The 26,812-nt window shown below is 42.0% G+C and overlaps 1 protein-coding gene across 1 annotated transcript; it reads right to left on the bottom strand.

The window, feature by feature from the left end:
• Positions 1-636: 636 nt before the first annotated feature.
• On the bottom strand, positions 637-24,999 carry aldh1a2 (aldehyde dehydrogenase 1 family, member A2). The gene is made up of 13 exons (XM_030048584.1): positions 24,789-24,999; positions 14,975-15,079; positions 14,435-14,575; positions 13,994-14,123; positions 11,336-11,397; positions 10,438-10,566; positions 8,764-8,877; positions 5,538-5,640; positions 4,559-4,743; positions 4,198-4,362; positions 3,468-3,625; positions 1,860-1,934; positions 637-1,603 (listed from the first exon to the last, which is right to left on the bottom strand). The coding sequence occupies exons 1-13, from the start codon at positions 24,903-24,905 to the stop codon at positions 1,531-1,533; spliced, it is 1,557 nt and encodes a 518-aa protein (XP_029904444.1). The 5' UTR covers positions 24,906-24,999; the 3' UTR covers positions 637-1,530.
• Between the last annotated feature and the right edge of the window lie 1,813 nt (positions 25,000-26,812).

Below are 26,812 nucleotides of genomic sequence, written 5' to 3'. Positions count from 1 at the left end.
GAAGAAGATTGATTCTCAGAAGACCATGAGACAAACACACTTAATTAAGAGTTAAAAACAGGTGAGCTTGAACTGTGATTTTTACATAACAGCTCAAGGTTAGCAGTGCTTGCTCACCATGAGGTCATGACCCTACCTGCCCAGTAGGTGGAGCCGACACATTGAGAAACATGTTACTGTCAGGCACCGTATTAGATGGAAGTATTTGAGACAGTGTAACTGTAAGTATTACAAATGCCTCAGTAATTCAAATACTCCAAGAACATCAAAACCAGTACTTTCAAATACAAATAACACCTGTGTTTGACCCAAGGCTGTGAAGTTGAGCAGCAGAGCTCTTATCACCCAGCTGATAATTAACATGAAATGAGAGGTGGCCCGCTGCTGCTAAATGGTTTACTAAATGGTTCCCAACACATTCAGGACTCAAGCCAGAGTGAAGCGGTTCCTTTAAAGACCTTAAGAGGACTTTAGAGAGCTGAGACGTGATATGTGGGCACTGACCCTGAGTATGACTGTGCAGCATCACACATATATGACATCCCGTGAGAAAGCAGTGAACACACACTGGAAAATGTTACAGGAAAAAAAGTTTTTACTGAAAAAAACTATGGGTATTTTTTTTTTTTTTTTTTAGCTCTTATAATTTTATAGCATATGATTGTATAAACATGAACATACATGGACATCAATGAAGATCTGTTACATAAGGTTTAAAATACATCTACTCCTCTTTTAGCAGGCAAGAGTAAAATGCTTTTTAAGAGGTTAGAATCTTGTTTTCACGTTTACATCAGTCAAAGGTCGACATACAGTGTTAAGTCATAAAAAGCTAAAATATAAACAAAGACAATTAGAAATCAATTTTAATTCAGAATTAACATTTCAAAACGGACTCGTCCGTCCGCGTCCGAGACTGACGACTTCAGTGGTCTTGAGTGAGCTGACATGCTTGCATAACTTCTACCAGGTGAATCAACACAACGATACACACAATTTAGTATGAGGTTTTGACAATGGTATCGCACAGTACAACAAAACCATACTGCCTCCCAGCACGTGACAAGTTGCTAACACAGGGTTAAATGGAAGTGCAGTGATTTAGTCTCTGAGAATCCAGCATCGGGGGATGGGGGTGGGCAGGGTGTGGATGGCGGTATAGCGGCGGCTCTTTATCGGGGTTCGTAGTCAGAACGGCCTCCCCCATCGTCTCTTCGAGTGCTTTAGTGTAGTTAGTGGAGGAGGCGCATGGGGGCAGTTCAGTGGTCATCGGCGTTGATTTAGACTAGAGGCAGTCTGCGAATTCAAAGTGGGCGGAGACAGCTGGACAGGGATTAGCTGACTGTCCGAGGCAAGCGAGGTGGTGTTGATGGAGGGACTGGGGGGGGCAGCGAGTGGTCACAGCCTGTAGTTACCCATGGAGATGACTAGTCGGGATGGTTAATGTGGTTTACCACCATGGATGGACCGGCCAAGTTGGCGGGTCAGCGACGAGGAAGTCACTACCTCCTCGCAGAAGCAGCGGCCGCCTTACGAGTTCTTGGCTACCATCTTCATAGTGATGGTCTTCACCTCTGAGTACTCCTTCAAGCCACTTTCTCCCCTGAAAACATGAGATAGGAACAAGGCGGCTCATTTTAGGTGGGGTGCGATTTCGGCAGCACCGTTGAAATATAGTGTTTACGCTGCTGCAGAGTCCTGGTGTGGAGACACTGCAATGTCCTCTTGCAAAACAGATTTATAATAAGCAATTTTGGCGAGTGGAGTTTCAAAGCATATACAGCGAAAAAGCATACAGTCAATAATATCTTGGTTCACTGTGTATATTCTGTGGGCAAGCAACCAAAAGTCATACTCACAATTCACGTCCATTGCCAGACATTTTATATCCCCCAAATGGACACTGTGTGCTCAGGGCATTGAAGCAGTTTATCCTGGGAAATACACAAAACATAGATCGTTCTTTTGCATTTGACAGTTTGTGGTTTATTTCGATTATTTTGTTAAAAGCAGCAACATTAAGGCTGCATTCAGTAGAAGTAATGTAAAAATCTAATAGCTGATTCCCAGAGGTAAACCCTACCACAAATAAGATTTCCTGTTCCGCCCATTTATTCTCCTTTGCATACATGGATGAGTTTTATTGACAATCAGCGCAAAATATTTAACATTTTCTCATGCTTCTGCTCCTGGGAAACAAGTCTCGGATTGCCTCACTCTGACTTATCAAGCCTCTCTCCCAGCTCTTTTATTCATTTGTTTCCTCATATGTGGGGAAAATGAACTCTTACTGTTATCTGGTCTCAAATGAGTCATTAAAAAAGTAAGATCTCAGAAATCTCTCAGTAATCTGTTAGTGCTGCCATGTCCAAATGAGATATCATGCTTTTCTTGATTCTCTCTAGCACTTTTTACAATTATTTGTGTGTGCATCTCTTTATTTCTCCTAAGGGGAGGTTGGAAGAATGAATTCATATATCAGTGATAGTAAATTAATTTAACACTGAGACATGCTATAATTCTTCACAGAAAAATAAAAGGTCCCTCCTCTGGGTTGTTGATGGTAGATTATGTCATAAGGCAGCATAAGACACGTCTGATCTGTTGCCTTACTTGAAATTTTCTGGAGCTGGTGATACGGTTCCCTCTATGCTCTCGTGGATGAACAACAAGAGGGTGAAATTGTGAACATGTAACTGTGTGGGACCAGTTAATGAAGCAGAGTAGAGGGGCAGAAGCATGTCAGTCTATAGTGCTAACATGTTCAAACTAACCCAATCCAGCAAGGGGAAGTCCTATCGAGAGATCAAAGTCATGACTAGATCTTACACAAAGGGCTGAGGTGGATCCCTAATGAGAAATAGCCAGATTCTGAAGATCTGAACGTCTTATCTGTACAATCATGTGAACTTAGAGAGACACTTTGGTCGTCTGAGGTCATTCCCAAGATTCTTTGTGCTCAAATTCTTGGGAATACGGAAGAATGGAACCCAAGAAAAGAGATGTCAAAGTAGAAACAAGTTCTTTGGTGTAAAAAGAGAAGTGAGTTGGGTCAGGTGATGCACAGCTCTCTATGTTTCGAGATCCGAGATATTTTAACTTCCCGTAAAAAGGACACACAGCAAGAGAGTGCCACCAGTATCACAGTCATCATGTATTGCAAAAAGCTTGCAGAATTCATGATATTAATTTGACACAAGGTTACCCATGAAATAATATCTAAGTAGCTGATGAGGGTGTGCCATTTGTAGTGAAAAGGAAAATAATTTTTAAACTACAAATCTTTTAGTAATGCTTATTTTGTATTTTGTTTATCCACATAAGGTAATAAGGTTTCAAATGTGATTGTTTTATGACATTTTCTTATCTTGTTCTCATCTTATGCTTGTATAAAAACCAATGTGTGGATATTACAGCTGATGCTTCCAACATGCAGAGCGGTGCAGACAGTAGCAGATTAAACCTACCACACAGTGCCAGCCTGCATGGCTGTGGATATGGTCATGGCCTTGTTGATGTCATTGGTGAATACAGCAGCAACCAAGCCATAATCTGTGTTGTTGGCTCTTTCGATCACCTCCTCAATTGTTTTGAACTTCATGATCTGCTGCACTGGTCCAAAAATCTGTTCATAAACAGAAACATACAGGGGGTTACAAATGTTAGAATGCATGGTATTAGAATTATATTTTAATTTTTTTTTTGTTACTATTATATGGAAGTGGGTGTGAAGGTGCAAACCAATCATACTGCTTTAAATTTTTAGCCCTGAGTCAATTTGGTACCACAATAGGTCTACCCTTATAAAAGGACTATGAATGGTTTCCAGTCATTAACTAGGTTGTAAACACTTTATAAATCATTATATCATTATTAAACAATTATAAACAAGTTATTACATTTTTCATACATTAATGTAGGATCACTATTTGACAAGATCGAGTTACTGCTGCACTGCATCTGTTCTGTTAAATCTCAGATCTTGCTAGTTACTTAGCGACTTAGTGAGTCAACACTGATGTATGAAAACTGTTTGAAATTGTTTATAATTGTTAATTAATTGTTTATAATCTAATTAACAGCCTTATTATGAACCATGCATAAACCCTTTATCAGCGTAGTCTTATTGTAAAGTGGTACTGTCAATATTTTGTTAATGAATGCATTAGTCTTGCTCATTAACAGCGATCCTCGTACCTCCTCTTTGGCGATGCGCATGTTATCCCTCACATTGGAGAAGACGGTGGGCTCAATGAAGAACCCCTTCAAGCCCAGAGCTTTGCCGCCACACTCCAGCTTGGCTCCTTCACTGATGCCACTCTGGATGAACTCCAACACCCGATTCTGCTGCTCCTGACTGATCTGTGGGGGTGGGGAGGACAGACAGGACGAGGGAGGTGGAGAATGAGAGGAGAGATAAAGAGGGGGGAGGAAGAGAGTGATGAAGGGAAGAGAGGAGTCAAGGAGAGACAGAAAGAAAGAGAACAGAATTTACACATGTTTACAGTCGGGTGTTTTCATGATGCAGATTTGACAGGTCCTCTGTGTTGGGGCTCACCTGTGGACCCTGCTCAGTGGTGGGGTCAAAAGGGCTGCCGACTATTCTCCTCTTGGCCCTCTCCACACTCCGGCGAACAAACTCATCATAGATGGGCTCTTCCACGTAGATGCGAGAGCCGGCCGTGCAGCACTGGCCAGCGTTGAAAAACACTCCCTGGTGGGCCTCCTCCACCGCCAGATCCACTGAAGAAGATGATTCAAAAAAGGGATTTTAGTTAATTAATTGCTACAACTACTTGGTCATTCAAGAAAATGACTCATGGAAAACCTTTTTATTTAATACGATTAATTATAAATAAGGAAATCTCAAGTCTACTCTGGTGTCCAAACAGAAGGTTTGTGAATGGTAATAGAAAACTACCAAAACATTTTTGGAAAAGCTGTAGTGTGTGCACAGCTCTGTAAATGAGTGCATGTGAAGTATACTCTTGTGTAGTTACTTAAGCAAGACGTTTCCCCATAGTTATAAGAGCTATTCTCTGTGCAAATCTGATACCTGACACCTGAGAGACAGGACCCCGCTGTTGCGCACGAGGGGTTAACGGAGCCCCGTGATTTATGGGTCTCGGCTGAAGCAGCCGACTGAGGCAGGTTCCATTCTCCTGATTTACAGGCCTTTGGGAGCCCCTCTCACGGCTGGTGAAAGCATTTGAAAGCCATGGCACCCCCAGTTTGGTGAGCCACTTAAGAGTTTACATGAAACCCATCCATAAACCAGTTTTCAGGGCACTACAAAGATTTTTGTGCATGGTAGGAACCTCGGCGCGTCCATTTTCACGACTCAAGTTCCTAACAATAAGACGCATAACTAAACAAAACATTCTCTGATAGAGATCCAATGATCTGCAGCAGCTTGGACTCCAACTCGGCTAAAAGGTGAAGAAGCAGTGTGTGAACACCTGTGTCCATCTGGTGGACCACCTATTAAGGGTGACAGGTAGATGGAACAATAAGTAAAACAAGGTTTGAAAACTTACAATCAGCATCTGCAAATATGATGTTGGGATTCTTTCCTCCCAGCTCCAGCGTTACTCTCTTCAGGTTACTCTTCCCAGCTGCTTCTTGAATCAGTTTGCCAACCTAGGGAGGAAAGAGATCTGGGGTTTACTCACAGAGATGCAGGCCTGTGGCCAGATCAGTAAATCAGCTGGAGCCATTAAACAGCATAAGAGGCTGGTTAGCTCCAAACAGGGAACATACCGGTGGGCCAGCTGAAACATGAGTTCTGCAAACACACAGACTGAATATCTATTACAGGTTTTTGGAGACAGCAACAGGAAAATAAAGTGATGTTTCAGCACTGAACAGCATCTAATGTCTAATGAAGGGCAGGAAGAAACAAACCACAGGCTGTGTGGGTGGTGGCCACGGATGATAGTAGGTTGATCTAGCGAGCAGTGAGGAGGGAACCGGCGGCTCTGAAATGGCTCTGGTGTGTCAATACGGAAGAAGACAGTGACGTTGGTGTGGTTTCTCTTTCCTTGTGTAGTCATGAGTCTTAAAATCCCATTCTTCTTAAAACCAGGGGTGTGAGAAGTTCACGCCTTTCCAGTGCAAGTCTCCCTTTTCCAGGAAGTCTATTCCATTAAATGTGATTCACATTATTTCACTTTAATGGCTGTTTGCATGCAAATTTGCTCTGGTTTTCATGCTCCAGCCATCAGTTAAAAGTATCATCACACATAAAACAGATCATAGATCAAGTCATAAAAAGATATAACCATATTATCATTTGTGTAAAAAAAAAAATGATGAAACAGGTAAAACTCTTTTGGAAGTAAGTGTAATGTGTCATTAGGAAAACAAGCTTTTAGGACTCAATATTACACTAAATGACTTTTAAAGATGGCATTTTTCACCGTGTGTTCCATAAAACCAGGAGATGATGTATACTTTCAATAGATAGATGACAAGAGATAACAAGCCCGAGAAACCCAATAAGCACACCCCAAAAACCCTCCACAAACAAGCCTTCATCTTCTTATTATTACTCACACGGCCTGTTTTGTTTTCCGAGAGAGAGAGAAAGGACGGGATGGAAAGGGAAAATGAATCTCCCTGTGTCCAGTAAAGACACCACACCTCCGACATGGAAAACACAGAGACTTCTCTCACTCTCTCCTCTACCGTTTACATCTCTAAATGACCTTTTTCATTTAGCTTAATTTCTCAAAAAAAAGCTCTCAAATTGTTTTTTGTTAAGATGTTGCTGTGTTCAATTTGTTTTTCATTTGTAAAATACACTGTGTTGTAACTTAGTATGGAATGTGCTATATGCTGCCTTGCCTACAACAGAATAGAGCAGAATGAATAGAACAGAGCAGAAGATAATAGAATGGAGTGGAGTAGGATAGAATGGGAGAGGACAGCCTATTAAATGCGTTTGCTTTGACTGGTACCATGGCCGCAGAAAGCACCACAATACTTGGCGTGGCTTCACTGTTTCTGAATCTGTTTTGTCTCTGTCTTTGATCAGAAACACAAAGAGGCTGACTAAGGGGAGGTTAGCGTGTGTTTACTCAGGGGTAAGGAAAGCATGCTGGGCCGCTTGCCTCCCCCGCGAGGAGTCACAGCCACATGTGTGTGAGTACAAGGATGCGTTGTGGACCTACAATCCACCTGTAGCTACGACACAACCGAGGCACCACCACCTTCCTGTGGGGAGATGCTGTGTTTGCGACCCCCCCCTCCAACTCTCCAGCGGGACTGCTACTACAGTATGGTGACTCACTGTCTGGGCATCAAGAGTCACTGGCTCATTCACTCTCTAATTGACTCCAGATCACAGGAAACAACAGGAAAACTAGCTAAAAAAAACACACTAGGCCTCTCACAAAGGAAATATTCACTCAGCACAGATGATAAAACACGAAAGATGTTTGCGGTAGAAGATGCATCAATGCATGTGCACGTGCGTGTGTGTGTGTGAGAGAGAGACAGAGAGAGAGAGAGAGAGAGAGAGAAGGCATGTGTTATTTTATACTGTGTTGTAAAATCACAATAAAGACAGTAGAAAAGAATTACGTGGAATATTCAAGGTTTGGAACATGGAGCAATAAGTGCCACTTTCCTTGACACTTTTATGAGAGTTGATTCATCCACTTGTCATCTTTCTTAACACTTGAGATGTGACTATATGACTTTCTATATTACAATAAATTATCTGCGCATACCTGATGGAGATATCGGATTACAAACCGTGAGACGCAAAACTACACCGGAATTCATTCAGCCTGAAAATGAAGATACACATTTCTCGTGGTATTTTCAGATCGTGTTTTAGTTACTCTGCGTGTTTGCCTCACAGTCACTCACAGTTATCTATGATGTCCATACCTGTGTGTGTATATGTGCTCACAGCGCGTATACACACACCGCTTGGAATGGTGCCTCTCTCTTCTCACACACACCGCAAGAGTCAAAACAGGCTTACAGTAAACCTCAAGGCTGTTCCAAGCATTACATAAACCTGGCTCATTTACCAAAGATACATGTGAAATACAGGCTGGTCACATCAAAACATACATTCGGCACCAGGATCGCGGTACACGCTTTTACTAGCGGGGTGCGCTTGTGGTTCGAAATAACAGATGTTTATAAAATGATCTGCAGAGATGGAATTTGTTGTCACTCCGGCCGTTCCCTCGGGCCTCAGGAATGCGTTCTGACCACAACACCTCAGAGCGCTCAACACCTAACATGGTATGCCCTTGATGATTTAGCTTTCCATTAACTTCTTTCCAGCACTGTAAAGTCACAAGAATTTTTTCCTGTGTGTGGCCTGATAGTAAGCTCAGTGAAAGCAGACAAAGTGAGGAGAGGCTGCACGATGCAAAAAACAAGAACACAGGTGCCAGAAGAGCGAGAGAGAGAGAGAGAGAGAGAGAGAGAGAGAGCACTAGTAGGGATATGTTTGGATGCTGTTAATGATGCAGATTTATGTGCAATGTGCACATGCAGGCGTGCACCCGTGCTTTGAGATAAACTTAGAGCTCCCTGTCATGAGGAGTAATGACAGGGCATGCAGCTTATGTAAGACCCCATTTGTTTGTCATTTAGACTTCAATACAGGCACACAGTGTCCCCTAATTACGCAGCCTGCTGTTATGCTCTGCACATGTTGGTCACTGTGTCACTTTGGTTAGCTGACAAAAGCAAGTAGTAGACAACTGTTGATCTGAGCCGCTTGATTGGGAAAATTACCTCGGTCGATCCTGTGAAAGCCACTTTGTCTATGCCCATGTGCGAAGCAATTGCAGCTCCTGCCGTTGGCCCAAATCCTGGCAAAATATTGATGACTCCCGGTGGAAACCCAGCCTGTCAAAACAATATGAGAGGAAACAAGCTTTAGCGGAGATGACAGCAGAGCCAAGCAAAACCACAGGCAGTGTGGGGGAATCCGGACCCAACCCAACCTCCCTACCAGCAGACCCAGAGAATGGATAGAACATCAAAAAGAAGAGGGCAAGAGACACAAAGTCTCCAGAAAGGGGCGAGGCCAGAGCACAGAGAAGACACGGAGGATGTGGACAGTGGGAGCTGTATGACATGATTAGGTTTCTCTGCTGTACAGTGCTATGTGACATTGAACTCTTCCTAAGCGAATAAATCCAAAGTGAAAACTTGACTTCTGCATTACTGGACCCTCCCTACCCCTGTCACTGCTGTTAGATGCTGCCACTTTTGCATAGTTCTGTGACTCTATGGATGTATCCTTGAGGTTTATGTTGACTCTAATGACATAAGGTGTGTGTTGCCTGCAGAGTGTGTGAGGCTCTGGTATGTTTCGTCCTGCAGCACGTGTGTCAGCCCTGTGTTGTATGACTGTCTTCTTCTACATAGGTCAGCAGCAACCAGAAGGTCAAATTCCTCTTGGATCAGTGGCGGAAGTAACATATTACACTTATGATAAGATACAATATGATATGATAAGATAAGATACAATATATGATATGATATAATGAGATATGATTCAATATGCTGTGGGACACTATATGACGCAATACTATACGATACCATACAATATGATACAATACACTACCATATGAGACAATATTATATGACACAGTACGATTCTATTTCATAAGAAATGATACAATATGATATGATAAAATATGGTATAAGGTAATATGTGAAACAATACAATATTATAAATACAATACTATATAATAGAATTTGATATGATACAGTATGATAAAATATAATAACATACACTGCGATATGATATGATATATGATATATGATATGATATGATATGATATGATATGATATGATATGATATGATATGATATGATATGATACTATAAGATGAGGTAGGATAAAATAAAAGAAGTTTATTGCCATGCCAACCAAATGTTGTTAGTCATGCTTCTTGGTACTAACCCTTTATTTAAAAATCTAACCATGCTAATTTACCATCACAACATCACAAAGACTGTAACTGAGTAACTTTTTTGTACTTGTATTTTACTGATTATTTTATTTAATTTTTTTTTCTGAAGTATTGCACTATATGCAGTGAAATACTGGTGAATAAAAATGAGAGGAGGGATCTGGCTTTACTTGATTGGTGCATTTTGTAGCGTCTTATTTTTACCCGGTAGTGTCTTACTTTCCAATTTAAAGGAATCAAGTTTGAACTTCTCATGTCTTCTCCTCCTTTTAGAATTCACATGAAAGAAGGTTCTGTTTTATAAGATGGAACACAGTAACTTTCACTTGAAGTACATTTGAAATAAGCTACTTTATAAAATTTAATAAGTATACCTGAGAAAGATAACAGTATTTTTACTTGAGCAGAATGTTTTGGTGCTCTTTTGATCGCTGGCGCTTGGAAAAGTGAAAGTGATGGGGATCCTGCGCTGTGTGGTCGTTTACCTCCTTGATCAGAGCTCCCATGTAGAGGCAGGTGAGGGGGGTCTGCTCAGCAGGCTTCAGGACCACAGTGTTTCCACATGCTAGTGCCGGACCCAGCTTCCATGCTGTCATCATCAGGGGGAAGTTCCACTGTGTGCATGTACACACACACACACACACACACACACACACACACACACACGCACAGGAAAAGGACATCATGCATCTGACTGACACACTGGGTGGTCACAAGTCAAACTCAATAACTCATCGCTCTTAGTCACTTACTCTCATTTTCACTCTGTCTAAACACAGTCAAGTGAGAAAATGTTCTCGGCACTTGTACAGTATTTTCTCTTCCCACAGTATTCTGAGAAAGCAGGGAAATTGCAACACATGTGCAATAGACCCCTATCACTGTACAGCACACAGGCCTGTGTTATTTCTGCTTTACACAGAACCCATGGGGCTCAACACAGAACCACACACTTTTTAAGCTCTTGCACAATCAACGCTGTTCTTAAGTGTCTATTTCTCCTTGATCTCTTTCCCCTTTCTCACCATTCTCCTTTACTCAAACTCGCTCTGTAAAATCCCTCAACATTCGCCTCTGCTTCTCTCTCTGTCCCTGTGTCTTTCTCTCTGTCTCTCTCGCTTTCTCATTCAACCCCACTGGCACCGCAATTTTCTGGGCTTGCCAATGGATTTACCCAAATACACACTGACCTAAAAAAGTGCATCAGAGAATTCCAGGAAACTGCACAATGTATTTCAACAAACGGGCCTGTCTCTGCCCCATACCTCCGGACTACCAATCACCAACTTCTCTCTTAAATTCAGCCTATTCACTGTAATCTCATTTTCTTCGCGCCTGCGTGTTTGTATCAGGCATCTCTTGCCTCAGAGAGGTCATACTCACAGGGATAATTTGTCCACAAACTCCAATGGGCTCGTATCTGGTGAATGTGAGATACTCTCCATCTGTGGAGGAGCACACGTGCAGACACACACACACACACACACACACACACACAAAGAGAAAACAGGGTCATTATTCCTCCCTTTAGTAATCTCAAGTTTGAAGGGTGACAGTGCATTAAAAGTGCCACAAGCTGATAGCCCCGCTGTCACAGGCACAACATGTTAATCGTAAATGCAAACGCACACAAGATTCTTGGTTACATTACCCTGATGAGCGATTAAATTGCGCTTTAAACATCCAACAGCTAAGGCATGTGTGTGTAACTGTTTTAGGTCATAGGGAACCAATGGGTGTTAAGCTGGACGGCTTCGCTCATTCCTCTTGCATTACTCGAGTAAAAGGAGGTACTTGTTGAGGGTGTGCCATGCGTGCTCATTCTCCACAATTGATATTGAGAAATGTGTCTAAAATTTAAAGTCTGCATTCTGACCAGAGTGCTAAATAGTAGATGGCAAGCCAGATAACCATTTGCAACTACAGCACAGGTTCCCATGTTTGAGCTTTTTTCCATGTTAGGTCTTTCAAAATTGAATAGTTTTTGTTTCGGGAATAAAACTACAACCTATTAGACATGCAATTTGCAGGAAGAGGTCTTGTGTGAGCACTGTTTGTTTTACCAGTAAATATGGAAATGCCTTATCTTTCAATTTGGAACATGTAATATAAACTAGATAAATCTGTGTAGCCAGAGAGGCTCAACATAACAAGACTCCCCATTCACTTGATACTATCCGTATTGCAGAGTTAACACCACACTCAGAGCAAAACATGCAAGAGGAACAGAAACCGAAAGGTTACAGACGACTGCTATCCTTCACTTGATCCTGTCATGTGAACACAACACAATTACTGACAGCTCCACTTCATACAAGCACATACAGGAATAGTTTTGTTTGTTTGCTTTGAAATGCTACGAGGGGAATGAAGCCTAAAGCCCTGGGAAAATGCTGACCATGGTTGGTTTGGCTACAGAATACAAGAGAAGCTTTGAGAGGAACAATACAGTTGTGTCCGGAGGTCACCGGTGCTTTTCCCCTTTCTTATGTTTTTTTGTGTTTGTTTTTGTTGTTGTTGTTGTTTTTGTTTTGTTTTTTTGTTTTTTACAAAAGCTGCTGTGCTTCCTGTTGAAATAGCCAGAGAACGTTCCCCTCTTCCGCTCTCAACTTCAGCTGATTCACAGGCTTGTGATGAGCTGCGCTGGTGGCAGTCTCCCCAGGGCAGCGAATGTTAGTGTTGGGGTTGATAACTGGCCATGGTGGTCATCTCCAGTTTGTCCCTGGAGAGGAACCTGCTTCTCTGCTGAGCTACTATCATCCTGCTAATCCTGGCTTCCACCTGCAATCCTTCAGTCTGTCTTATACCGCTTTACAGCAAGTAAACAGGTTTTACACCACATTTTTTACCCTCTAAAAGAGCAAGTGACACAGTTTACATTAGCAGAAGTCCCAGACTGCATATTTCACCCTCAGGTTAACTGGTGTCGCAGTCTTCCAACCTGACTGAAATGCATCCCAAGTGGTCGCGCATTACAACTTCATTACGAACATAAGTCCAAATGTTGGTGATTTATCGGTAATTTATCTATTGCAGAGGTTAAAGTTACACTGATTGCCTTCCTAAAATGTAGAGCATGACCTGTATCATCTCACCTAGGCAGGTCGCAAATTAGTGGGTCACAGAAACCAAACAAGCCAAACTGATAATAATTAGAGATGGTTCAATACCATTTTTTCCAACCTGATATTGACTGCGATGCCTCAACTTATGTCTCAGAAGACACAGAGTCCCGATCCGATACCCTGTGCTGGATCGATACTCTGTATGGATGTTATATGATTGAATGTAAAGCCCTGCATACTGTACACATTGCCTTTTTCCTGGTGGGACTTTCCACTGTAAAATATTGCCACATTGCTGACATTTTTCATAAAAGTCTGCTTTCTACTGACTTAAGAAACAGTGAAGGCTGTGTTACTCGTCATTTTTTACACAGGAACACCAGGCTATGTAGCCTATTTAACCCTTTGCTCCACCATTTGTTACAGGGTTGTGTCTCTCCTGTGTCAGATCTGTAGCTGTTGACTTGCAGACTTTTTTCACCCGTAATCAGAGTGAACATGGCCACAAAAAAATAAAAAACAAGCAAGCTACACAGTGACTGAGGTAAGACAGTAGCGCACCAGTAGTGTGAGAGGACAAAGATAAAGCTGCATGATCGCTTGAGGTACACTCTGAGTTGCAGTGATGGACTGCTGCATATGGTGGTAACTTCGCACAGATTATTAAGCCTTAAGTTTAATAATAAATTACGTGATATTGGATTGGTGCATAAACTCACATACTCACATATACCTGAACCCAGCATTTTATGTTGCATTGGAGGCATTTCCAATATTGGTATCAGTATCTGAACAAGTCAAATAATTACCCAGGACTTTTGCATGGTTCAGAACATGGCACTAAAATGCCGGGTTAACTCGTTGACACTGAGCTCAAGTTCTGGATGGTAGTGGGTTTTAGATTAATGTGAAAGAGGCATTAGAAACTTTACTGTATGTAGCTGAAGGGACTTAAGGGGACATGAAAGGATCTTACCCATTGGAATGGAAGTGCCGTGGATCTTGTCTGCATATCCAGCAAAGTATCTTAGTGTCTTTATGGTTCCTTGGAGGTCCACAAACAGGGTGGGCAGGAAAGGCTTCCCACTGTCCAGTGACTCAACAGTCTGAAGAGAGATGGGGGAGGCGGTTGAGAAATATGTGATATAACCCTACGATCCTTATATAATTCCATTCCATTCCAGCCTTTACACCGTCCCAAGGGTGAAATATGACACTAAGATAACACAAAACTACAAATACAGCCCCTAAGTTACAATACCATGTCCTCTTTAAGAGTAATAATCAAGTGGTTAAAGAGATTTATCGTCGTCGTAGCCATGTGGAAAGTAACTTAACCTCTCTGGACCAAAATAAAAGTCATGGGATTCCTTCATACTAACAGGCTCAGAGTGATTGTAATAGCCTGTTCACTTACTGCTAGATAAACGCTGTCCCTCTCCACCAGGTCAGCCAGTTTGGACAAGAGTCGGCCCCTCTCAGAGGCATCCATCCTCCGCCATACGGAGCCCAAGGAAAAGGCGAGGCGGGCCGCCTGCACGGCTTTATCAACATCAGCCTGGGAGAGAAAAAAGGATGTGTTTTAATTATAAAGCCTAATCCAAAAAACAGGTGTTTTGCACTCTCTGAGACTAATGAAATCAGTCTGTCTATCCCAGAGGATCTGCCTTTAGCATACTTAAATATTTTCTTTATTCTACCCAGAGGTGTTGAATTAGGGAAGGACCAGAACATCTGCCAGTTCACCAAACCACATTTGACTAAACCCATATTGCGCAGTGTTTTTCTTAATTTTTTTGGACACAAACAGTTCACACATGTACAGTGAAGAGAAAGGAAGATGCCAGGTTTTAGAGAAGAAAAGTGGGAAACTCACTGTCAGAATATCTGGAGTAACAGAACCTTATTTTCACTGGAAACAAACAGACAGAAGATGTTATTCTGTACGGCACAGTACCTTCTCTGCCTCCTGGACTTCACAGATCTGCTCTCCAGTGGCCGGGTTGTAGACTGGGAAGACCTTCCCGCTAACCGAATCCTGCCACTCATTGTTGATGAAAATCTGCAAGGAGAGAAACAATGCAGTGTTTAGTCAACAGGTGCAAAACAGGGCGACTGTGAAACTGGAGCACTGATGCCACGATCTCGACTCTTCAGAACTCTCTCTTTAGTGGTAAAGGTGTGAAAGGCCACGAGGAATCTAGAAATGATGATTACTTGCAGCTGCAGTAAGCAGTTTCTGACCACTAGAGGGTGTTGAGAGCTCAAACTCCATTTGTAAACAAACAGAGTCAGTGCTGCTTCTGTGTTCATTGAAGATTGCTTGCACAAAATCAAAAGTTAAAGTGAAAAAAAAAAAACAGTTTTGGGATGGAAATGAAGGGTGCATTTCACTCTCACAAGGCTCTTGTTGGATTACTTGGAATATTTTGTCTCTGACCTCCAATTTGAAAATGCGGTGAAGTTGCAGACTTTCAGCTACAGGGTGGGATGATTTGAATGACCTTTTTATGTGGCTGCAGTGCTAATTGCAGCGACAAAGGTACTCGTGAGAATGTGATGTTTCAAAATGCTTTGAATGAGGTTGAAGCGGTGACAGAGTGGAGAGGAGGTACAGAGGAGGTGTTTATTCCGAAATTCAGAAAGCTCAAACCAAACAATAACAACAGGCATAAATTGTACAGTGAAAAGAAGACCCACAGAGATTACCCGCACATTGCAAGGGGTCATTTTACTTTTTTATTTTTTTAAAAAAATGCATGAATTATTGCTTAATGTTGCCCGTTGTTGTTGATCTGTTGATGAAAATCATGCAGACTCCAACATGAAATTATATGCTTATTTGAAGTTTTTCATCAGTTGAGTCTGAATGGTCCTCGCTTAAACTGACATTGTGCACCTAACACTTACAGATACAATTTGAAAATGCATTGACCTTTGACTGAGAGATAATGGCAATATCGAATGAGAAGCAAGAAGCCCTATCTTAAACAGTTATGTTATCTTAATAAATTAGTTGGGTTACACTGACTTCAACGTGGTGCTTATAGTTGAGACTGTAAGACCAACAGTCCACAGGCTTCCTGCTGGTGCTTCTAAGGTCTTGTGTAAGGGATATGGGAGAATCTCTGGAAATCTGGACAGAGATTCCTGCCTGTCCAGCATTGCTCTCTGGGGAGTGCTCCACCATCCAGACAAAGGGGTGGGGGGCAGATAAATCCCTATCAGAGCCCAGACACCCCCTCTCCCTCCCTCAAGCACAGACACACGTTTCACAACATCACTGCTCGTTTACGAGATCATAAAACACGTGCCGCGCTTGGTTTCTGTGATGCGTTAAAGCAAGCCTTCCGTTAAACAACCGCCTGGGATTCCAAAACAGGAAATATTCAAGATCTATTAAGAGCAAAAAGAAAAATAAATGTTTATAGAATAACAAAAATCGCCCGGTAGAAAAAACCTTCTGGAGAATGTTTCCCATGACGAACCCATCAGGAGGTGATAAAAACACGCAAGGTGTGATTTGAAATTGCAAATATAACTTATGTAAGAGTTGGTTAAAAGAAGGAAAAAAAAAAAGCTCCTTCTTCTCTGACATGTTTAGATCCATTAGGCGGACTACTCACACACTGTTTTTAATGGCTGTCAGTCTGTTTGATAGATAGAGTGCAAGGAGAACATCTGCTGGCACAAATCCCTCTGTGTATACATATGCTCTTACCGTCCTTTTACTTTAGAGGAGAACAGATACACTGAGAGCAAACCTGAGAGCAGGGTTCAAGTGTCCCACTGGCCTCGGCCTCCCTAACTCTCCGCCATGTTTACCTCCATAAACTCCTAACTTTAAGTACTATTTAATTGGCTGTAAACTGTTAGGCGGGCTTGCTTTCGAGCAGGTATAAAATGCCGGAGGAGTTTGAAAGCCGTTCAAGTCACAGCACACACATCACCCGGCCTCCCTCCCCGTCTTCATTCCCATGGCTGAAAGGCTCAGAAGAGCTCTGTGTATGAATAACTCGCGTGCAGACATTTAAAGTGTTCAGTATCTGTGTGTACCAGTCCACAGAGGTATAGTTTACAGACTCACTCCTCTCCTCTCTTATTCCATTGTACTAGGCCCCCTCCACACACACACACACACACACACACACACTGACAATAGATGGACACAGAGTGGGTTCTCGCTCTCCCAGCCCGGTATTTTCAGGCGCCTTGCATCAGAGGCCACCTTTAATCTGCCGCTCATTAAGGGCACTTCATAAAATTGTCAGTAACGATAAGGAGCAGAGGGCCAGCTACAAAAACAGAAAGTCCTGTAGAGCACAGAATTAGTTTTTAAATTTATAGGGGCCACTGTAGTGGGGCACCCTAAATCAGAGGAGCCCCCTGACAGCCTCAACAGTCTGAGCAAGAATGCAGACCATGGGTAGCTTTATGCATGGCGTAACCCCTCTCACAAGACACTGCTAAAGGAGAACGGATGAAGCACGAGAACAGTGGACCAGGCCGCCATCTAAATCATGGCCAGAAAAGGACAACTGTCAGCCGCCGTTTGGCTCAGCCCTCTCTGGGCTCGGACTGGTGTTAGACTTTTGTCTCGTTCCATTGAGGGACTTGATTAAGATGACAGGACTAAGAAATAAATCAACTCTCAAGGTTTCTTAAAATTGCTTTTAGGATCATTTGGAAGAGGGGCAAAGAACACAAGAGTGAAAAACCAAGTGCAAAAGTGCACATTTTCAAATGACAAATGGTGTTTTCTTTCCCATTCCCTGCGGGGCCATTACTATCACCTCACATGACGGTGTCATGTTTACAAAAATCAGCATCACCGACAAGTACTGAGAATTAACTTGGTAACCGAAGATTTTAGGGTTTCATAATGACATAAGCAAAATCACTTGTTTTGTATCCAGCAATCAAGACTTATAAAATGCAGCTTCATTATATCATATATCTCTTATTTTGTTTTTAAGATGTTGACATGACAATATTTGAAATGGAGTCGCAATCAAGTCCTCATGCCTTTTGAGTTTTTTCTGGACCTTGGCATGGGAAAAAGCAGTGATCAATATAAACTACTAATTTACTAAAGCCACGAGTAAATACTGCAAACATTTTGCACCACTTGCATTATCTCAAACACGAACAACAATGCATAAAAACAGATATGTGATCCTCAACAGTGAGCGAGGAGACCAGGAGCAGAGCAGCGAGCAGATAAACCGAGACTTAATGCACGGACCACAGGGCAGCTGCAAACATTTAGCAACTCCCATGCTTTTCTGCAAAAGCTGTCAATCATATCATCTACTGAGAGACTGGCTTTTTTTTTTTTTTTTTTTTTTAATCAAAAGATGCCCATGAAGATATTTGAAAAGTGAGGCTATATTTCCAGGCTCTTGCATAGTCACTATACTTTTCAAATCAGCTACCCTACATGGAATTAGTTAATTAGTTGGTTATGTATTCAATTATTCGCTTAAATGCAGCACTCGGGTTAGTTTGACTGAGCTGCTGTCATTTTTTTCTGTCACTGTCACCTTTTGTAAATCATATTACACATTTTCATGAAAAATAATTGCTTGTTTCACGTAGAATGTTTACTTAAATAACCAGTTTTAGCTGATTTTCTTGTGCTAATAAGTTTACTCAATCATTTTTGAGAGTAAACTGCAATGGGAAACAAGGGATCACAGGCGATGCCAAAATACTTACTACAGCCAGCAAAACATCTGTTTGGCCGCTTGCTTCTTCTCACGGCTCAGATGCTTGAGGCTGAAGGAATATGTAATGGTACTCAGTTTTTGCCTTTTTTTGGAGGGGGTTATATATGTGTGTGTTTATACACAACACGCCAAGATTCCGAAGCCAGACGAATCCTAGCCGGGCACCTGCAACCCTCGTCTGCGCAGGAAGTTTCATATCCTCTCCTATCACAGGACCTCTATTTCCTCTCCGTTTCTGGATGGGTTTCAAAACATTTATAATTACTACTGTTACAAGTGAGCGGAGAGCATGTGAAACTGGAGACCAGCTGGTGTTTGTTCCCCTACTCCTCTCCACATGTCTGACACCGTGGAGCCTTTATGTTTTTCATTCACACACCCGGAGACAATGCCACCCTGCACTCCTGGGTTTGGCAAGGGCGACCTCGCTGTCACCGACTGGCAAAACGTCTTTGTTTGGTCTGTGTGTGGGCAAGCAGCGAGAGAGCCGTTCACCCTGACTCCAAAGTTATGTGAGAAACAAAAACTTGACCCGCGGCCGTGATTGGAAATAACTTCTTATTCACTTCTTGCAGTTGTCGGAAAGCACGGCAGTCAATGCATGTCACCGGAGTGCCAGCCTGAGCGCCAATATGATGCTAATGTCCTCTGCAACCTGAAAGGCTTGTTACGGTTGCTTTTTTTTTTTTCCAGCTGAAAACCGCTGTATCCAACTGCAGGAGAGTGAAGACATAAATCCTTGGCAGATTCTCATCCAGTGACTGTATGTTTTATGTTTTATAACTTAAGTCTCTTTCATGGTAAATCATGTCAGCCGTTGAAACCAACATCCCAGGGTGCATCCTGAGCTCTTAGCCAGCATGAACGGTGGTGGTTACAATTGGACGCTAACATTGTGACAGATGATTTTCCATTTTTCAGACCAGAGAATGGCAGGAAGCTTTTATTCTGTTAGTCTGATATGATATAGATATTATTTACTAAAAATAAATATGTACACTGATCCTTGTCAATCTCAATTAAAAGTTCAGAGCAAAAGACACGGCTAGACAAGGCAAACAATACAGTCTCATTTGCATGCACCAACAATTAAATTAATATATGTGCACACAAATATTATAATCTTGTTTTTATTTAATTTATTTGTATTTATTTATTTTGAATCTCTGAGTTTTGGTAAGGGAATTTCCTTTGTTTGTTCTTTAAATTTCAATTTGAGGTTTTCTTTTAAGGAACATTTAGTGTCATAAAAACATAATATTAGGGAACTATATGCACTTTTGTTAAAGCTGATGCTTTCATGCTCATGTGTAAACATCCTTAAAAAAGGACATCTGCATGTGCTGTGTCTTCAGCTCTGCGAGGAGAGGGCCTATTCCAACAGATTTATGAAGCCAAGTGTTTTTCATAATGACACCATAAAGGATTTACACGTTGCTTGTCAAGCGGGCTGCAGACTGAAGGTAGGGGAAGTTAACAGGGTAACCTCGCTGTCACTGCTCTTCCTTAAACAGTGATTAAGAGACAGGGGACATGATGTTGACGTGTCTGCTAAGACGATAATTTACACTCGCTGCACAAGTAGGCATTTCACACCAACGGACACATTAATGGCGGTGCACACTTACCCTGTCACAATCAAAGATGTGTGTTTTAGAGAGTACGTGGCCATGTGTGTGAACAAGGAGATTGTGTAAGCAGAGACCGGGGGGGCGGGCGGGGGGGGACTCTAGCTGTGCTTGTTGTGATAAATCATTTAGTTGCACAGTATCCCCTAACTTTTCCTCTGTTTGATCTTGATCGCGGTAAGATGGTGGTTTTGAAGTGAAAAACTCCAGAACTGCAGGTCAGGCTCTGGCAAGGCAGGGCCACTAACCCACACAGTGAGCCAGGGTCATAATTTACACCCTGGTGGACAGCACCTAACATTGGGGAGCCCCAAGCCTCCATCTGTACTATCTCAATCAGTGACAGATTGATGGGGCCTCTTATTCATCCAAACTGAGTGGATGTCTCTGCATAGATTGCTTTACAAAAACAAGAGTCTTCAGCAGACAGGTCTTTGCACAGGTTCCTACGGTGAAAGTGTACTAATGCCACCATGAGCAAAGCTACAAAGAAAATTTATAACTGCTGATTAGATTGCGGGATCTGTGTGGGACAATGAACTGAACTGCTGAATTTGGCTCGTGAATCTATGCTTGTGTGCTTGTTAATGCTTTACAGCGGTCATACAGATTCACCCTGTTCTTCTGCATCGTTTCCCTAGTACAAAGTTATCAATTAAACTAAACCCGAATTACAAACCAAATTCTTGGTGCATTCATTTCGGCGTATGCATGCTTATCAGTGAGCCAAACTATAATCATGCCACAGCGATCCAAGTTTAACATTAACTTTTGTTGCTTCTGTTCTTTAGAGAGAGGCTGCAAGAGGTGCTGTTGAATCAAAATAAAACACTGAATGTCAACTGGCTTTTCAGACAGACGCCTTTTTCAGTTGCCACCAAGCACCACTTTACAGACTGTTCTTTCAAAGCCGAGTAAACGAACCCGAGGTGTGCTTTTTCCAGTCCTGTAAGATTTATCCCACTAGGCGTCTGGTTTAACAACTCATAATCACTGAGTGGTGTGAGAAACCACCAAGACCACAGCAATCACCCAGTAAAAAAACAGAGTAAGATTCCCCTATTTGCCTTGATTATTCATACAACAGAGCTCTTCTTTTCTACTTTTTCACAAGTGAAAAACAACAATAAATAGCCATCAGGCTTGTCTAATTTATGGCTTCCTTCGTGGCACTATCAACCTTGAAACAGTGTGTGCGTCTCAGCTGTTTGAGCCCTCTAACAATAGCAAAGTGGGGGTGGGGGATAAGATAACCAAGAGCAAGCAGTGTGAAAAGTGTGCAACTTGTGCCTACAAAGTATAAAACAAGCATTCATGGGACCCCCACCCGCATATTTTTATATACATGCACACAGCAAGGAATACAGCTTTACTGGCACAATCAAACAAAGTGTCTTTGACGGTGAACAGTTCACGACTCGGTGAAAAGGACAAGGGGCAAGCCTCGACTGCAATAGCACTCTTTTTTTTTATCTCGTATTCCTTTGGAATTGAGGCAAAGCCGTTAAGTAAAGGTGTCAGCGATATCTACACTACCAGGGCCTCTGCGGACATAATCTCTGCGCCTTGCAAAACAAAGAATGGTCCATTTTTTTCTGTGCACAGTCATGGTCATGTAATGGTTGCAACTGATCAAGATCTTCAAGTTCTTATAAAGTAAGAAAAAAGTTTTGCATTGCATCAAATGTTTATAATTCTAAAAATTACTAATAAAAAAAAACAAAACAAACAAACAAAAAAAAAAAAACAGAATATCAGGGGAATATTGTGTGCTACAAGCATGCAGCTCCATCCACAAGCCGAGCAGGCCGGTGAACAGTGTTCCCTCTCTCCCCAGCAGCCAGTGGGGTGGAGAACAGGAACAGGGTGTGAGGAGAGCCCTCGCCAGGGGTGCCCATAAATCAGGGCCCTCCTGCCCCCTGTGTCCACCAAACCAACAGGGACTGGATGATCCAAATTCCTGGGGGTTAATTCACCAAGTCGCTCCCTAAATTTTCTCCTGTACACGATTGCATCCATTCCTTTAAGCAACACTCCGGTGCTATTAAGGAATGGACAGCTTTTAACACAGCAGAGCATATGTACATGGAGCAGGCGCACACAATCCCAGCTCTCCCTGCTCTTTATGGTCCTGTAGCAGTGTGCCCTTTGCACTTAAAACATCGAGGTTTGTGTTAACACAGAGCTGTTACAGCACTGAATGAACTTACACCACACTGTCATTAATCTGTCCTCTACGAGATGTGCCCTTTAATCTCACAATCATAATAACACTTGCTCTGCAATTGAAAGACCCTTTCTATAGCAACAAGGCTGTGGTGTGTCCTGGTGGCTTTGGCTGATGATGGGACTTCAAACCAAAACCCCAGGACGATAAGGCGTGCACAAACTATTGTGTTAAAATGCTTACTTAAATTTACTTTTGAGCCCATAATGTTAAAAAAAACACTATCAAGACATTTCACAAAGATGTTATTACAGACAATAAGAAATACTACACAATAATTCATGAGGGGGCTATTCTCAATAGCCTACAGTATGTGAGCTAATTCAGCATTTGTAATGGGACAAAAGCACACAGACTATAAATTGCTATTAAGTTAGAGTGTTGTATTAATTAACTCTTCAAATTATGCAACTGTATAGGTATGCCTGTTTATTCGTCTAAGTAGTAAAATGGTGAAATGCATGATTGCAGAATATAAGGCCTTTATATCCTTACATATGGCTAGATATTTCATTAATTCCTCTCTTTGCCTATTGATTTAGTCTATTTTGCATGATTTGTAAGGAGGAAAATGTTGCAGGAAATAATGTCCTTTGACTCAAACTACTTTGTCCAGCTGTTTCTGCATCCCTTTTCCTTCCACCCACACACTTCTGAGAAGTTGGCGGTGGCTGCAGAATGACCCAAAAACTGCTCTGATAGCACAATATCAGTCTCTATGAATATCATTTTTTTTTTTTTTTTTTAGCTGAGAACAGGAAACAATTTCTTTACTAAAGCAACTTTGGATTTGTTGACTACTTGCCATGTCATAACACTGTGGCTGCAATGCCTCATTCAAAAAAATAGGTTGTTGTTTTTTTGTTTTTTAAAAAAATTAGAGTCACCCGAGAGTATTGTCAAGCTTTCCAATTCCAAAAGTTTCTGTGAGGAATACTATTTAAATTAAAGACTACAACACCAGGTGGAAACTATTTTGAATTTATCCTTTTTTTTTTTTTTTTTTTTTTTTTTTTTTTTTTTTTTAAATCAGCCTTGCCCTTTGATTCCCATTGTGAGGGTGAGCGAGCTTCAATTTCACCTTACTGTAAAATATTTAAAACTGGGGAGCTATTCACCACAAAACACTGTTTTGTAGAGAAACATTTTATAATCATGCCTGACATAGACAATTATATTATTTTAGTGTGCTCTAATGATATAATAGTATTTTGCTAGGATTACACCTTGATTTTTTCCTGTGTTTATTTTCTCTAACAAGACCAGTTCAATTGAAAAATGGATTATTTCCTCCTGGGTCTCTTAAAATTCAGGCAGTAGCCAAGAAGAATATGAGCCAGGTTTGTAAATTCACCATTTTCAATTTCAGATGCTTCATGAAACTTAAAGAAAATACGTTTAAAAAAAAATCCAACATAACTAGGCCTATATGCCATAATTCCTTCATCTCAAAAGGCAAATTGTTTCCCCTCCAGCGTGTTCTTTAGCATTTAACACGCTCAAACCTTGACACACCCTTGAGGCAATTTCAAATCAAGAAAGCTGACACAACAAGGTCATTTTGCAGCCTTCCAAATCATAATCAAATCATAAATCAGAAAATCAGCCCTAATTATAATCTCCATGATTTCATCTTTCGGGGGGTGCAGGCTTTGGACAAGTTTAGCAATTTCATGTAATGACGCAATGACTTGGAGCAGAAAAACGTGATTATCCCTTCATCATCCACTTGTTTTTTTTTTTTTTTTTTTTTTTTTATCAGCCAGGAGTGCGATCGGTCAAGTTCCTAAAAGGCTCTTGGGAGAGGCAAAATCATTAAAATTCACTCAGTATCGTTGCGGCGATGCCTCTACGCTGAAGTTACATAGTCCATGAGGTAATGAGAATTTGGGGGAAAAGTCTTAGAAGGCAGAGTTATATACTGAGCACATGGACATGGAAAAATCTGAGGTGGGATTTCACAATTGAGACTTGCTCCGCGTACATCGGCTGTGAAGTGCCGCTTTTACGTGTTATGTAAAAAGCACACAACTTTATCACCTATGCGCACTTATTTTGGCGACTCGGCTTGATCCCGCACCGAGTAACTGGAAACTACATCAGTCTATCTGCGAGTACAATGTGTCGGTAACACACGGTGCAAAGTTTTCTGCAGCCGGGCTGTAAGAGCTGGAGTTAGAAACAGACCTTGGTGTACTTGATCTCCGGGTTGGGCACCGGCGAGGGCATCAGCTGGAGGGATGCCATGAGAGCAGCGGGGTCGCTCTTCACTTCTCCAGGGAGCTCGATCTTACTGGAAGTCATCACGTCCGTCTCCGCTCGTCCTGTGTGTGTGTGTGCGCGCGTCTCGCTTTTTTCTACAGATTTCTGATTAGGACTTTGGATTCCTTCCTGGGTTTATAGCCAGGTGTCAGCCGCGGTTCATTTTCATTGGGCAAAGAAAAGGGCTGTCCTTTTGAAAATTAAATTCGTGCATTTACATAAACGACCTCAGCCATGCGTGTTAAGGAGGAGAAACACGTCCAACCCACCCACCCAACTCCCGACAGACCGGAGTTTCCACTGCTTTCACTTACTTCCATCTGATGTTTTCAAGACTTCTCAGAAAACTGATATTTTGACAAATATTCTATGAAACACAGGATAGGCCTACTATGATCTAAGCCTATTGAAACATGGTGATGTGCATTAATACAAAACAGTCTGGCGTTGAAGATTATGGCAGCCAAGAATGAAATTTGATAGCATTATCTGCATTCACAAATACAAAGCCTGTGACTAAAAGTAGCTATGAATTTAGCTGTTTATTGTAAGGGTTAAATAATAAAGCCGGTGTGTAAAGTTTACAAAGGCGCATTTCTTGGTGGAAAAAAACAGGCTTGGTGAAGTGACAGATTACAATCTATAGGGCCTATAGATTGTTCCCATCTGCACTAAACTATACAGGCTGGCACGAGCGTATTTTATTTTTTATTTTTCCCCCTCAGTGTACCAGTGACATGAACGTGTAAAACTACTTGGCTCTGTTGTGCAGCAGCCACCACGGAGTCTGCTGCTCTAATACACCTTCCCTGCAGTGTAAGATGTTATGTAAATGTGGACTTAACGATTGCCACTATTTCCTAGTGTGTTGGTGAGAGAGATCTGTCCTGCAGGTGATAATTCCTTCTAGCACCTCCTGTAAAACCTCTCAATAAACATCCACCTTTTAGCTGGAGGTCGGCCCGAGTGAGGCTACAGGAATTAAAGCAAAAGCTACACACGCATTAACACATCCACAACAACACGCCTGTCCTCCAGCATTCATGAGCTGATCCAGGTCGGGATAAACAGGCGGCCAACACTTACGCCTGTGATTTGCGTTACTTAACTTTTGAGCCTGCAGTTTTGCCTGATGATCACAAAAGCCTATCTGCGATAAGCCACGGATTCACGCTTGTCAGGTGTTAAAATAGTAGCAGCTGAATCCAGTGAGAAATTACATTTCCATTTGGTCAGCGGGATGAGAGGAAATGACAGTTCAGTTTTAATGCAAGCTGATTAAAAAATCCTCTTAGAATAATCTTTGGCAACCCAAGTTGGGACGGTAATAGCTTAATAAAAGTGTTGGGTCTTATGAGCTGAGTTTCTTGACAGGACAATGGGGTGCGGAGACAGATGTAGGGGCCCATAATTTGCAAATTCCCCCCGGAGGATGCTTTTTCTCCATCACCACATCAGCCTTTTTTCACAGCATGGGCGACACTCTCCAAGTGTCTGTTTCACATCAAAGAGGACACGCCTGAAAAAGTGACATTGATTAATGTATTCAAAACATCCCATCCTCTCCCTGTCGCCTCACCTCTTCACAAAGCGCGGTGAACGGAAGATAAGACGTACCGGGAGACAGTGACAAACTTTGTGCCAGGGATTCAAATGTATTCATGGAGCTCCCTCTGTTGGATGAACGGGGTCTCGACTGTTGTAGAGCCTCATGTTCTGCTACTTCACCCGGGGCCTGCAATATTTTCCAAAAGTGATTTATCAAACTTAGTTAAATGATAATAGAAACATGAGAAGTACCAGTAAACAAACTATCATGGTTGAGAAAACCCTGCCTGCGGTCACTGGGAGAAAAGAGGTAGCCCAAATCCTCGAACGGGACAGGACAGTGTGGATGGGAGGCGATCAGCGGGCCACACACACCTTCTGATGGCCGGACAAGAAAAGAG

This window comes from Myripristis murdjan, chromosome 3 (assembly GCF_902150065.1).
Source record: "Myripristis murdjan chromosome 3, fMyrMur1.1, whole genome shotgun sequence".
NCBI classification, from domain to species: domain Eukaryota; kingdom Metazoa; phylum Chordata; class Actinopteri; order Holocentriformes; family Holocentridae; genus Myripristis; species Myripristis murdjan.
This window is presented reverse-complemented; position numbering and strand designations above follow the sequence as displayed.

Excerpts from the sequence above, each read along its gene's own strand:
- aldh1a2 (XM_030048584.1), bottom strand. The coding sequence starts at position 24,905 with ATGACTTCCAGTAAGATCGAGCTCCCTGGAGAAGTGAAGAGCGACCCC. Across the intron at positions 1,935-3,467 it reads ATGCAGGCTGGCACTGTGTG|GATAAACTGCTTCAATGCCC; the intron begins GTAGGTTTAATC and ends TGTATTTCCCAG. Across the intron at positions 1,604-1,859 it reads TCTGGCAATGGACGTGAATT|GGGAGAAAGTGGCTTGAAGG; the intron begins GTGAGTATGACT and ends TCATGTTTTCAG.